Raw genomic sequence first — 13280 nt, 5'->3', positions numbered from 1 at the left:
GACTGAGCCACCCAGGCACCCCCAAGGATTACTTTTCAAGAAAGGGATATCCCTTTTTATTTTGTAGCAAGACAAAGAGAATGCCTAAAGCCAAGATTTCAAAGTTATCTGGCATTTCTGTGGTGAGGAATCTGGAGCCTGGACCTTTGGGGGTAGCTGGGTGGGCTGGGGACTTCTACATCAGGGATGGTCTGATGTGGTCTGTGTAGCTTTTCATAGATTTGATTTGTGCTTGCCTGTCAGGGCTCCTTCTCTTCTATGGACTGAATCGTTTGTAAATCTAACCCCTTCAATCTCCAGTCTAATCCACCTGAGAGACTGAAGTCCACCAACAAGATTTACCTCCCCACTTTGTGCTCAGAATACCAGAGAATATTCTAGCAATACAGACCAAAGTCTGTATCACATTTGAAGGGAAAGGGAAGCCAGGTGTTACCACTAAAAGGAGACCATGTGTAGAGGAGGGAGCAGGCCTGAGAAGCCGGGAGGGGGTTGAACTCCACAATGGGCAAGTCAGGCTTCAAAGACCTCTGACAAACCCATGATGAGGTCCAGCTAGTGATATGACCAGTGTCAGAACTGGCCTTCTATCCCATTGGAAGTGGTCTTTCTACCTCCCAACAAATAACACATGGGTCTTATCTCCTTATCACTGCTAACTTCAGTGGGTTTTATTCCTACAGTGCCAATCTGTACCCAACCTTGCATTTATTTGAGCCCTATTGATGTTTTCACTTGTCACCTGTGTTATGTGTCTGGTCCCCCCAACTGGATCATAAATTCCTCAATGGCTAGGGGTTTTTCTTCTTATATTTTTATCTCCTCTTGTGTAATAAACAGTTTGAATACCTACTACGACCTGGCTCTACCACAGTGCTGAGCATTGCATAGGTACCCGGGGGGGGGTCCCTGAGACAGTGATACATCTGGGGACGCTAAGGTCTCAAGACATACCCTTTTGAGACCCACTGATGATAATCTGGACTGAGGCCAGGGAGCAATCATGGGATAGAAAAGTGAGTGACCACAAACCTGGTCTACCCCTAACCCAGTGGGGGGTAGACTGAAGTCCATGCCAGACTCCAGGTAAAGGACAGTCACTTGTCTATGTTAAAATTAGACTCTGGCTTGTATTTATACTTTAATCACACATCCTAGTGCCCTTTGCAAATAGGTGACAATGCCACAGGCTCTCCCTAGCTTCGCCACTGGGAATCCCTTGCCCTGGGGTCACTTGGGAAGCCTACTCCTGTCCATCTGGAGTGGTCTGGGGGCGTCGGCAGGTAGAGAAGACTCAGTGTGACACCAACACGAGGTGGAAGCTCCTCTCTGAAACCGAGCACCTGCATAAGCCCAAGTGGTCACCCTGCCACGTGAACCCTGGGAAAGAGCATGCTGACGCCGGCACCTGGGGGCCGCTCTGCAGGCCTGCAGCCCCAGCACGCACCTGGACCTTCCGGCTGTCCTGCTGCTCCCTCTTCTCCAGCTGCACCTGCAGTTTCTTCCTCTCCTGCTCCAGCTCGCGCACTCTCTTCTGCAGTTTCAGGAAGACGGTTATGTCCATGGCCGCCTTTTCCAGGCCGATGTCCTTCAGGGGAACACAGGGAGCCGGGAAGGAGGTTTCAATAGCATAGCTGCCTCAGGGGACATATGGCACCTCCCAGCCTGCCTCTGTATCAGCTGCCTGTCCTCTCTCTCTGTACAAACATCAACCTGCGCCCCAGAGGCAGAGCCAATGCCAACCAACCATCAGTTCTCAGAGTGAAGTTGGCACTCCAGGCTCATTTTCTGTCTAGATGACATTAGAGTCTGGCCCATTTATATTCCTGTGAGAGCCACTTAAGATAACCACTCATACATTCCAAGAGTAAAGACACAGCCATTTTATTTGGAAGTTAAAAGAGTTCACTGATGGAAATGGTCTCATACCAGAGAAATTGTCAAACTCAGGCTCGACACTTCCTGATGGAAGAATCGATGTGGTTACTAATCACTGCAAATGTGTTGTCAAACACCATTTGATTGTACCTTGAAACAGAACCTACACAAGACTTCCCTGCCATGCAACCTGTTTATTCCATAGACCCGAGAGCATCGATTTCCCAGATTTTCTCCCTTTGGATTCATGCCTGGGTTTGCCCTCTGGGGTTCTGTTGTGTGTGGGTGCGCATGTACAAACAGGTGTATCTGCATGAGCTTATCTATGTGGATCTTTAAAGTACATGTGTAGCATTTCACGAGCACTTTGCGCTTAGCCAGCGCTGCACTAGCTGTCCTGGCTGATCCCAAGAACCAGCCTCAATTTCCTTGAAGAAGGTCAATCTGCTGATGGAGGTGGTTACGTCTGCACAGAAATGGCCACATATACGCCTGGTGGCATGTCTGGAGTTTAAATGACTGAAGCCTCCAGGATCCAGACTTCGGACGCTGCAGTGGTGACAGCAATGGCCTCTCTCAAGCTAACATGAGCTAAGTGCTTACGGCGAGCAGCAGACCACACTGAACTGTACGAGAGAACACGTTCCCATCCCAAGGACCTCTTTTTCTATCGTTTGCCACCTTTACCCTGTCACTCGCGGTCTCTTATCAATACTTTTTCTTTCTAGCACCGAACACTTGAGGTTCTATTACAAACTTCTCCCGTCACCTGATTACTGCCGACTTTCCACCAGACAAGCTCTGCAAGGGCAGGGACCGTCCCTGGCTTGGTGACCACTACTTCACCTGCAGCACCCTGCACAAAGATGTGCTCAAAAGCACGTTTGTATTTACAACTGCCTCTCTTCCAGGTCTGTCTTTCACGTGCTTAAGGTTTTATGTACTTGTGATTCTCTTCTTTTCAGATGCTGGAGGAAAACTTGTGTCTGTCTACCTTTGGGAAAATTACACACAGGTTACAAAGTCCACTGTGTGGTACAGTATTCAGAAACTCTGGGACTATTACTGACAAAGATATAGTCACTCGGCAAATATCTGTGGTTCCAAATATTCCAAATAGTTGTTCTCTGAGTTTTACCCAGCTTCTAAGTCAGGAAAAAAATTTTTCTTGCATATTTATGGCTATTTTATATGTGCTATACTAAATGGGGATAAATTATTTCCATTTTAATGACCAAGCTGTTCTTTTCTCTGATGTTGTATTTAATATAATTTATAGTCAAATTGGCCTCCATACAACACCCAGTGCTCATCCCATCAAGTACCCTCCTCAATGCCCATCACCCACTTTCCCCTCTCCCCCAGCCCCCATCAATCCTCGATTTGTTCTCTATATTTAACAGTCTCTTATGGTTTGCCTCCCTCTCTGTTTGTAGCTATTTTTTCCATTTCCTTTCCGCCATGATCTTCTGTTAAGTCTCTCAAGATCCACATGAGTGAAAACATAGGATATCTTTCTCTGACTTATTTCACTTAGCATAATACCCTCCAGTTCCATTCACATTGCTGCAAATGGCAAGATTTCATTCTCATTGCCACGTAGTATTCCATTGTGTATATAAACCCCATCTTCATCCATTCATCAGTTGATGGGCATTTAGGATCTTTCTATATTTTGGCTATTGCTGAAAGCACTGCTATAAACATTTGGGTACATGTACCCCTATGCACCAGCACTCCTGTATCCCTTGGGTAAATTTCTAGCAGTGCTATTGCTGGGTCATAGGGTAGATCTATTTTTAATTTTTTGAGGAACCTCCACACTTTTCCAGAGCGGCTGCACCAGTTTGCATTGCCACCAACAGTGCAAGAGGGTTCCCGTTTCTCCACATCCTCACCTAAGCTGTTCCTTCTTAAGCCAGGCATTTACCTCTCTGCAATAGGCTCTCAGTTTTATAAGAGGAAGGATCAGGGATTTACCTTCTTCCTTTCTTTCTGGATAGTGGGTAAGGTGAACAGTAATCTATCTCTTTGCACAGTAAATATTGACTCCAGGATCTGTAAGTTGCCTGCAGGCCAAGTGATCCCCTGGTCAGAAAGAAGCCTGTGGACACTCTGGTCACCATCAGCCAGTAGAGTACATCTCTACACAGTTGGTAAACCCAAAGCAGCTCCACTCCCTCTGGAGCACAGACAGCAGCCATGAGCCTGTCTTACTCACCTCCACCTGTTGGAGGGCATCCTCTGTGTCTCCGACCTCAGATGTGGAGATGGAGGGGTAATTAGAGTCAGATTCCAAACTGCTCTGGTTTGATGGGTTCCGCCTGTGCCCTGGGGTTTGCTGTTGAAGGAGAAAAATGTAAGTACTCCTAACAAATGAATGCTCATGAGAACTATTTCTTTTTCAAAGGCCAGTAGATCTTAGAGTTGGACTCTGGCCTCATTTGTCAACAAGAACAGGTCTTGGAATGATAGCTAAATGGAGCTGTTCCCATGAAAACTTCATCTACAGTTCTTATCGTCATCTGTCTAGCTAACAAAATGACGATGAGGAGGGACCTCCATAGCCGGACCAAATTCCCTCTCTCCTAATGAGATCTGAGTCCCTAACACCTCAGCCGTTTTTTCCACAAAGTCCTGAGCAAACAAGCCTTATCTTCCTGGTCTTGCCTTGATAGTACACAAAGGCCATCCTGTCATTAGGCCCCCACTTGAAAAGAATGTAGCAAGCCTGCTTCTAAGGGCCCCTTAGAGGGCCCTTCAACTTGCGCTCCAATTTTATGAAAATAGTAAGCACATTAGAAATAGAGGTTACCGGGGGGCTCGGTCAGTTAAGTGTCCAACTCTTGATCTTGGCTCAGGTCACGGTCTCATGATTTGTGAGATAGAGCTCAGTGTCAGGCTCTGCACTGACAGTGTGGAGCCTGCTTGGAATTCTCTCTCTGCCCCTCCCCCACTCATGCACATTCTCTAAATAAACCAAACTGAAATGTTTTTTGTTTTTTAATTTTTTTTTCAACGTTTACTTATTTTTGGGACAGAGAGAGACAGAGCATGAACGGGGGAGGGGCAGAGAGAGAGGGAGACACAGAATCGGAAACAGGCTCCAGGCTCTGAGCCATCAGCCCAGAGCCCGACACGGGGCTCGAACTCACGGACCGCGAGATCGTGACCTGGCTGAAGTCGGACGCTTAACCGACTGCGCCACCCAGGCGCCCCCCAAACTGAAATGTTTTAAACCAAACTTAAAAACATTTTGAAAAAAGAAATAGAGGTTACCATTTATACTTAGGTTGTTCATGTAAAAATACTTTTCTTTTTCTTGCATATGATTTGGCTTTGAGAATAAGAACTGGCCAGAAAATTCTGTATTTATATATGTTCCTCTTCAGCTTATCTTCCTGGTTCCTATGCAATTAACTTATCAATCTTGTTTGAATATGCATTTCTGGAGGGAATGTTTATGTGGGGTAAAAAGGAACGATAAATCCTGAAATAGGATGTTTCTATGTATAAAGATTAGGAGAAATGATCAGACGCTGTGGGTTTCTCTGCAGCATGCACCAGCAATGCGGAGATCTGAACTCCCCCACGCTGCTAGTGTTTCAGTGTAGGGATGTTTCTGGGGCAGGTAACATGACTGACAATACGCACCATGGTGGGATTTTCCTTAAACTCCTGAGATCTTTAGAAGACCCCAAAGTTGGAAAAAGGAGCCGTCCCTGGGAAGGATCACCTGGCCCCACTACTTCCTTCTGTGATAACCACTGGCAGGCACGGCAAGAACAGCCACCAGAAAGGACCCGATCTGTGCCAGAAAGGCACAGATTTACTGAGCACAACCGTGTTGGATGGCAGTGCAGTGGCTGGAGATGTGCATGAACGGGGGTGAGGAAGCCGGAGGTGGGGCCGGTGCCAGGACTGCCCTCCTTGCCTTGATGATGGTCATCTCATCCCGAAGGTTGTCGTATCTCTGCTCCAACCGTGAATATTCCTTCACGAGGTTCTGGTACCGGGAGCGCTCCTCCTCCAGCTCCCTCTTCATCAGATTTTCCTTGGCAGAGTTGTGGGCAGATTCGTCTGGAAAGCAGGCACACGAAACTGCACTTTTGCTTTCTGAATGGATTCCCCTTGCATGAGTCTTGACTCATGCTTTGTGATTAATCTCTCTTTGCAAGGCTGCCCATGACAAGTGCCCACCACCACCACCTGATGAGTTTATTCAGCAGCAACTTCACCCACTGCAGAGCAAAGGGAAGCTTGTCAGGGCAGCTTAAGTCTTCAGAGAAGGGGGGGGAGAAGCAGGCACCGGACAGGACATTCCCTTGCTTAATGCACCAGCTTCTCTCCTGTGACAACGGTCACAGCAGCTGCTGGCAAGATCCCTAGAAGAATCCAGGTTTTGTTCCCCAGTTTTGCCCCCATTCCTGGTCTTTCGGGTTCTGGAACTGTAGGGAGATTGAAGGACATAAGGCCAGATGTCAGGTTGGGGGAAGGAGGGAAGGTAAACAGATCACATGGATGGGCTCTTCCCCCCCTCACCAAAACTTATTCATATCAGCAGAAAGAAGCAATATTTATAGGGAAATGAAGTTTAAGTTTTCAATGAGATTTCATGCTGGGTGAAATCATGTCCTTAGATGGTTCAATCCTCTCGTGGCACGGGAGAGAGACCTAAAAGGAAAAGGTGAGTGATTTGCTTAAGGAACCCACTGAGCTGGGCAAGGACTGGGATCTGTGGACACCCACTGCTCCTCCTTGGTCAGGCAGCCCATGGGGGTTGATGGTGGCACAGGGGTCGGTGGGATCTGACCCAGGACCTTCTCTTCAGCAAACATTAGCAGACGACCCACTGGGCAGAAGAAACCACAACAGGTCCTATGGACACTAACGATAAATTTAAAATCAGCAATAATGACAGCTCCTAGGTGCTCATTAGGTATCAAGCACCATGCTAAATGCTTTATGCTTCGGAGAGCTATACTTTTATGCCCATTTTGCAGATGAAGAAACTGAGGACTACAGTCATTAATGGAGTTGCTCAAGGCCAGGCAGTAGCATATGGTAATTATTCTTCAAGTACAAGTCCCCTGAACTCCAAATCCTGTCCACTACATTGTCCATTATGTGTATTAAACTCAAAACCAGGAGTCACAGCAGAGTCTTAAAGGTGCCCCCTCCCCCACCCCCCTGCTTCTTTTTCATTTATTAAAGCCCCTTCTCCCTGCACCATCTTGACTGTGTTCTTGCTAGGAGGCTTTGGGGGCAGAAATCAGTATGGAAAAGAAGTTAAACTCCAAAATGAAAAATCAAGTGCTTTGGTACTTACCTTTCGCTTGGCACAGGATTTGGTTGTTAAGCTGTTCTTTTTCATCTTTTAAGAGAGCATTTTCTTCCTCCAGGTCTGCAACGCGCTGAAAGGGAGAGCAAGAGGGGAAAATGTTTGCCCTTTGAGGCTGGGGAAAGGAGAGGCTCCTTTTGTGGGGTTTGAAGTTCAGCTGGTTATGTCTGCATCCTCTTTTTAAGAGAATCAAGTCAGTCAAGACTGCTTTCATTTTGAGGGAAAATTTGTTGCACTGAAAGAAAAGTCCCATTAAAAGAAGACAGATGAGCTCACCACTCTGTACGGTCTTCCAGCGCCCACAGAAGTCTCATGAGAAGTCTGCACATGCTCACAGGCCGTGTGCAGGAATGGACAATGATAATAGGCTTTCACTTCGTGTTTGGTTGCTTGTCTTGGTAAATTTTGAGCTCTCGAATCTGAGTGGCAGGAGAGCCCAAGGCTCACAATGAAGAATTATCTCTGGTCTTCATCCTACTTGCCCTTGCCGGTCTCAGTGGAGCAGCACAGGTCAGGTGTTGCGGAAGGAAAGAGAACTCTAGTGTTTAGCTTCTGATGATACCCACCGCCCCCACCACAAAGAAAACATGAAGTGAATGCTACTGAAAATGGCACAAAAAGAAAAGACTAATTAAAGAAAAATCCTGCTCTGTTCAGAGGAAGAATACAAATAGCGTATGGCAAGCTTTAAAAAAATTTTTTTTAAGGAGCGCCTGGGTGGCTCAGTCGGTTAAGTGTCTGACTTTGACTCAGGTCATTATCTCACAGCTCATGAGATCGAGCACTGCATCGGGCTTTGTGCCGACAGCTCAGAGCCTGGAGCCTGCTTTGAATTCTGTATCTCCCTCTCTCTCTCTGCCACTCCCCTGCTCACACTCTGTATCTCTCTCAAAAATAAAATAAAAACATAAAAAAAAATTGAAATTCTTTTTAATGTTTATTTTTTGAGAGAGAGAGAGAGAGAGAGAGAGAGAGAGAGAGAGAGAGAGACTGCAAGTGGGGGAGGGGCAGAGAGAGAGAGAGGGAGATACAGAATCCAAAGCAGGCTCCAGGCTCTGAGCTGTCAAGCATAGAGCCCAACGTGGGGCTCAAACCCACGAACTGTGAGATCGTGACCTGAGCTGAAGTCGGATGCTCAACCGACTAAGCCACCCAGGTGCCCCTGTATGGCGAGCTTTTTAAAAAAGGAAGTTTTGGCTATTTTGTATTGGAGCAAATATTTGTATAGATTTAAAAATGTAACAATTCATACATATTCTAAGACAATCAGAAATCATTAGTTGTTCTAGAAGAGTATAGGAAAGGGGTCTGTCGTAACATGGGAGCTGGAGCACAATGGATCCACCTCTGCATGTTTCTCTCTGGAACCCCTGGAGACTCATCTGGCAGAAGGCCACTGAGTAATTTTCCTCACCAATGTCGCATCCCTGTCTTCCTGACAAAGGTAAGCAAGTGAGTGAGCACTGTGGAAACTGGACAGGAAGAGGAGGAGGAACACGTGCCCAGGGGCCCTCGATTCAGGCATCCAGACTTGAGTCCCACTTCCTTGGAGGCTCCCTGAACCACTGGCAAGTCAGCACAGAAAAAACTCCTGTGATCACATCACAATCAAAGTACAGCAAATCTGGCCTGAGGCAAAGACAAGGAGCTCCACAGCCACGGATCTCTGGCTCTGTAACGCCCAGGTCCTCCTCTGGAAAACAAATACCCACCCCACAGGCCTGGTCTCAGCATTAAAGGAGATGATGTATGTGGAGTTCAAGCAGCAGGAATGGCATGGAGCTGTTGATGAATGTATGTAGCTGGTTCTACAACATTACCTTCCCCAGGCGCCAAGCTGAAGCATATACTTTAAAATCATTCCATCACTTAGCAACAACTGAAAGAAAAATTAATACCTATTCTGCACAGGTTATTTCATAAAACAGAAAAGGAGGGAACACTTCTCAGTTCCCTTTACAAGACCAGTAATATCCTAACACCAAAACTAGAGACATCACAAGAAAACCACAGACTATTGCCTCTTGAGGATATGAATGCAAAAATCCTTAAAAAAAATGTTACCAAATGTTCATGATAAAAACGCTTAAACTAGGAATAGGAGGGACTTTCCTCAACCTGATAAAGGGCATCTGCAAAAACCCACAACATCAGACTTTATGGCAGAAGACTGAATACCTTTTGTGTCCACAGTCAGGACAAAGACAAGGATGCCTGCTCTTGCCAAAACTATTCACCTATGTACTGGAGATTCTAGCCAGGGCAAATACAAAAGAAATAAAAATCATCAAGATTGGAAAGGAAGAAGTAGAATGATCTTTATCTGCATAAGACATGATCTTTTATGTAGAAAATCCCAGGCAATATACTTAAAAGGTATTAGAATAAATGAGTTCAGGTCATAGAGTACGAGATCAATACACAAAACTTGATTGTATTTCTATACACTGCAGTAAACAATCTGAGAAGCAAAATTAAGAAAGCAATTCCATTTACAAAAGCTTCAGAAAGAAGAAAATACTCTGGAATACATTTAACAAAAGCAGTAGAAATTTATACTCTGAAAGCTACAAAATATTGTTGAAATTAATATTGTGGAATAAAATATTGTGGAAATTAAAGAAGATCTAAAGTGGAAAGACATCCTAAGTTAGTGGATCGGAAGACTTAATGTTGTTAAGATATAACCCTCCTCCAATTGATTTATAGACTCAACAAAATCCTTATCAAGATCCCAGATGGCTTTGTTGCAGAAATTGACAAGCTGACCCTGAAATTTACACGGAATATCTAGGGATCCAGAATAGCCAAAATAATCTTGAAAGATTATTTGGAAGGATCACACTTCTCAATTTTAACACTTACTACTTCAAACACGATTATGGTAATCAAGACAGTGAGACACTAGCATCAGGGTAGACCATAGATCAATAGAATAGAATGGAGAATCCAGAAATAAACCCTCATGTTGTAATTCATTGAGGAAAGAATAGTCTTTTCAACAAATGGCCCGGACAACTGTATTTCCACAAAGTAAAATTGGACTCCTACCTCACACTATACACAAAAAATAAAGTGTATCAAAGACCTAAATGTAAGAGCTAAAACTATAAAACTCTTGGAAAAGAACAAAGGAGCAAAATCTCTGAATTTGGATTAGTCAATGGCTTCTTAAATATAACACCGAAAGCACAAGTAGCCAAAGCAAAAAATATTTAAATTGGACTTCATCCAAACTAAAAACTTTTCTGCTTAGAAGGATACTATCAAAAGGAAAAGGGAACACACAGTATGACAATAAATATCTGTAAATCATTTATATGATATGGAACTTGGACCCTGAATAGAGTATTTATAACTCAACAAATAAAAAGAAATCCAATCAAAAAATGGGAAAAAAAATTGAGTAGACACCTCCAAGTGGCCAATAAGCACACAAGATGTCCAAGGTCATTAGGGAAATGCAAGCCAAACCACAATGATTTATCACCTCACATATACTAGGATGGTTAAAAAAAGACAATTACAAGTGTTTGGTGAGGATGCAGAGAAATCATAATTCTCATATACTGCTGATGGGAATGTAAACCAATGCAGCAGCTTTGGAAATTCCTTGAAAGTTGCATTTTAACCCTTGTTTGACCACCAATACCATTCCTAGGTTTCTAAGATAAATGAAAACTTATGTCCACACAAGATCTTGTACACAGATGGTTGTAGGAGAATTATTCAAAAGGGCTAAAAAGTGGAACCAATTCAAATGTCCATCAATGAACTGATGAATATGGTATATCCATATGATGAAATACTATTTAGCAATAAAAAGCAATAAAGTACTGATTAATGCTCCAACACGGATAAATCTTGAAAACATTATGCTAAACGAAAAAGGCCAGTCCAAAAGTTGCATATGGTAGGATTCCATTTATATGAAATGTCCAGAAGGGGTAGATCGATGGAGACAGAAAGTAGATTAGTTGCCTAAGGCTGGGACAGGGAATAAGGGGAATGGGGTGTGACTATTAATGGATACAGTGTTCTTTGGGGGGTGATAAAAATATTCCAAAATTAGACTATGCAATAGTTGCAAAACTCTGACTATATTAAAAAAAATTGTATACTTTAAATGAGTAAGCGATGGTATATGAATTATATTCAATAAAGCTACTAAAAAATCATTCCACAAATTAACCAATCTACTAAGCACAGTACCCTGTGCTAGATGTGGTACAAGATAAAAATATGAGTATGAAACAGGTTCCCAGATTTGGGCCGAGTGATAAGCTCCTCCAGAGACACCTGCAAGACTGTAGTGGGTGACACAATGAATGAGCTTGCTCCCTGGTTCAAGTCCTCACTTCCAGCCATCTTTGGTACATTTCATGATCTACTGCAGGGGGGTGGGGGTTGGGCTGGGGAAGACTCCTCCCAGCCTGTGTAGAAAGACATCCATGGTACAACAATGATAACATGTGCATGGCAGCTGAGATTAGATGGTAACCTACCAGGACTGCTACCTAGGAGACAAATCCCTGATGGACCCATCAGACTGGTTCAAGGGTAGAACCTTCCTGACGTCTGAATTTCAGTTGGTTATGAGTAAGTGCTCCCTTGCCTTCCCCCTAGCATTAAAGTTCAGCTTAAGGTGCTGAGAGATGAGTATGGCTCCTTCCACCCTCAGCATCGCATGGAAAGGGTCAGGAAAGAATTTCTACAAGGCTGGAGTCCTAGAGCAAGGTCACCTGGCCCTGTCCTCCCTAGGGGCTCGGAAGGCAGCGACTCTCACAGATGCCTCTGCTACTCTAGGGAGCTAATGGATTTGCAGGTGGCTTGCCCTCTCTGGCTCCAAACAGAGAACTGCAGATACACAATACCTTTGGAAGCTTACCAAAAGCTCCAAGTACTTGTCAACAGTCTCTTGAAACAATCCAATATCTTTTGATTTCAAAGAATTTTCAATGTCCTGCAAAATGAGGCTCGAAACTACCTTCTAGGAAACTGTTTGCCTTCTCTGCCACGGGACATTGCTGCTTTTCATTCTCTCAATTCAGACAAACTTGGGTTCTACCTCAAGTTCAACTGTGAATGTACTGCTCAGAGTTGTGGGAATGAGGCTCTGACCAGTATGAATCATTCTGACACCACTCTGGGTACTGAGCAGAGCCCTCACCCACCAGGCAGATTATAAACCCTTCCATGGAGAGTCAGGCAAAGGGGCATGTTCTGTCTCCCCTCAGGATATCAAACAAGAAAAGGCTGGGAAAAGGATATGCATATATGGGTGGCTCAGTTGGTTAAGTGTCCGACTTTGGCTCAGGTCATGATCTCACCCTTTAGGAGTTCAAGCCCCACGTCGGGCTCTGTGTCTCCCTCTCTTTCCCTCCCCTGCTTACACTCTGTGTTTCTCTCTCAAAAACATTAAAAAAATTTTTTTTAAAGATATACATATAATTATAACAAACTCTTCTTTCTCAACAAGTTATTGCCTATTACAATTAACACAGTTGATGTGGTGTGTCTGCAAAGACCGAAATCTGCTTTGGTGGCAAGGGTGAGAAATGGAAGAAAAAACACTGAGTGGTACCCTTTGGTCATCACAGGCCGCTGCTCACCAAGCCTAGCTCTATCCCCGGGGATGATACAGGGCAAAGCTGTCAGTCACCCATCAGGCAGTTCCTGACAGAATTCTCTGTGCCAGGAGCCAGAGAGACAAAAATAAGGAACACTAGAGGTGGCCGCCCTCAGATAGCATCCAGCCCAACGGGAGAGGCGGACGTGTGTGTAGCAGAAAACCAGTAAGGTTCATAGCTGAGCTCTGGAAAGCAGGGTTTCTAAGCCTCAGCACTGTTGACATGTTAGGCTAGATAATTTGTCATTGTTGGCGGGAGTGGGGGTGCTGTCCTGTCAGACATTGAGCAGCATCCTGGCTTCTCCCCGCTAGATGTTGGTAACTCTACCCCCCTAATTGTGACTACCAAGATGTCTCCAGACATTGTAAAATACTCCTGTGGGCCTCTTGTTGAGAACCACAGCTATGAGGGGATTTATTAAATTTTTCTAA

The 13280-nt window shown here is 44.6% G+C and overlaps 1 protein-coding gene across 1 annotated transcript in view; it reads right to left on the bottom strand.

Moving 5' to 3' along the window:
* MYO5B (myosin VB) overlaps window positions 1-13280 on the bottom strand; it is a 203581-nt gene that overhangs the window by 36540 nt on the left and 153761 nt on the right. The window contains exons 23-26 of the mRNA XM_047086219.1: window positions 7208-7292; window positions 5813-5958; window positions 4100-4219; window positions 1448-1588 (exon numbers count right to left, since the gene is read on the bottom strand). Coding sequence (XP_046942175.1) covers window positions 1448-1588; window positions 4100-4219; window positions 5813-5958; window positions 7208-7292 — 492 coding nt within the window. The remainder of the gene's footprint in view (window positions 1-1447; window positions 1589-4099; window positions 4220-5812; window positions 5959-7207; window positions 7293-13280) is intronic.

This window comes from Lynx rufus, unplaced genomic scaffold (genome assembly GCF_022079265.1).
Source record: "Lynx rufus isolate CCGP_SWC_20201006 ecotype Redwood Valley unplaced genomic scaffold, mLynRuf1.p SCAF_20, whole genome shotgun sequence".
Classification (NCBI taxonomy): Eukaryota; Metazoa; Chordata; class Mammalia; order Carnivora; family Felidae; genus Lynx; species Lynx rufus.
The sequence above is the reverse complement of the archived record's forward strand: the minus strand, read 5'-3'. Positions and strand labels throughout refer to the sequence as shown.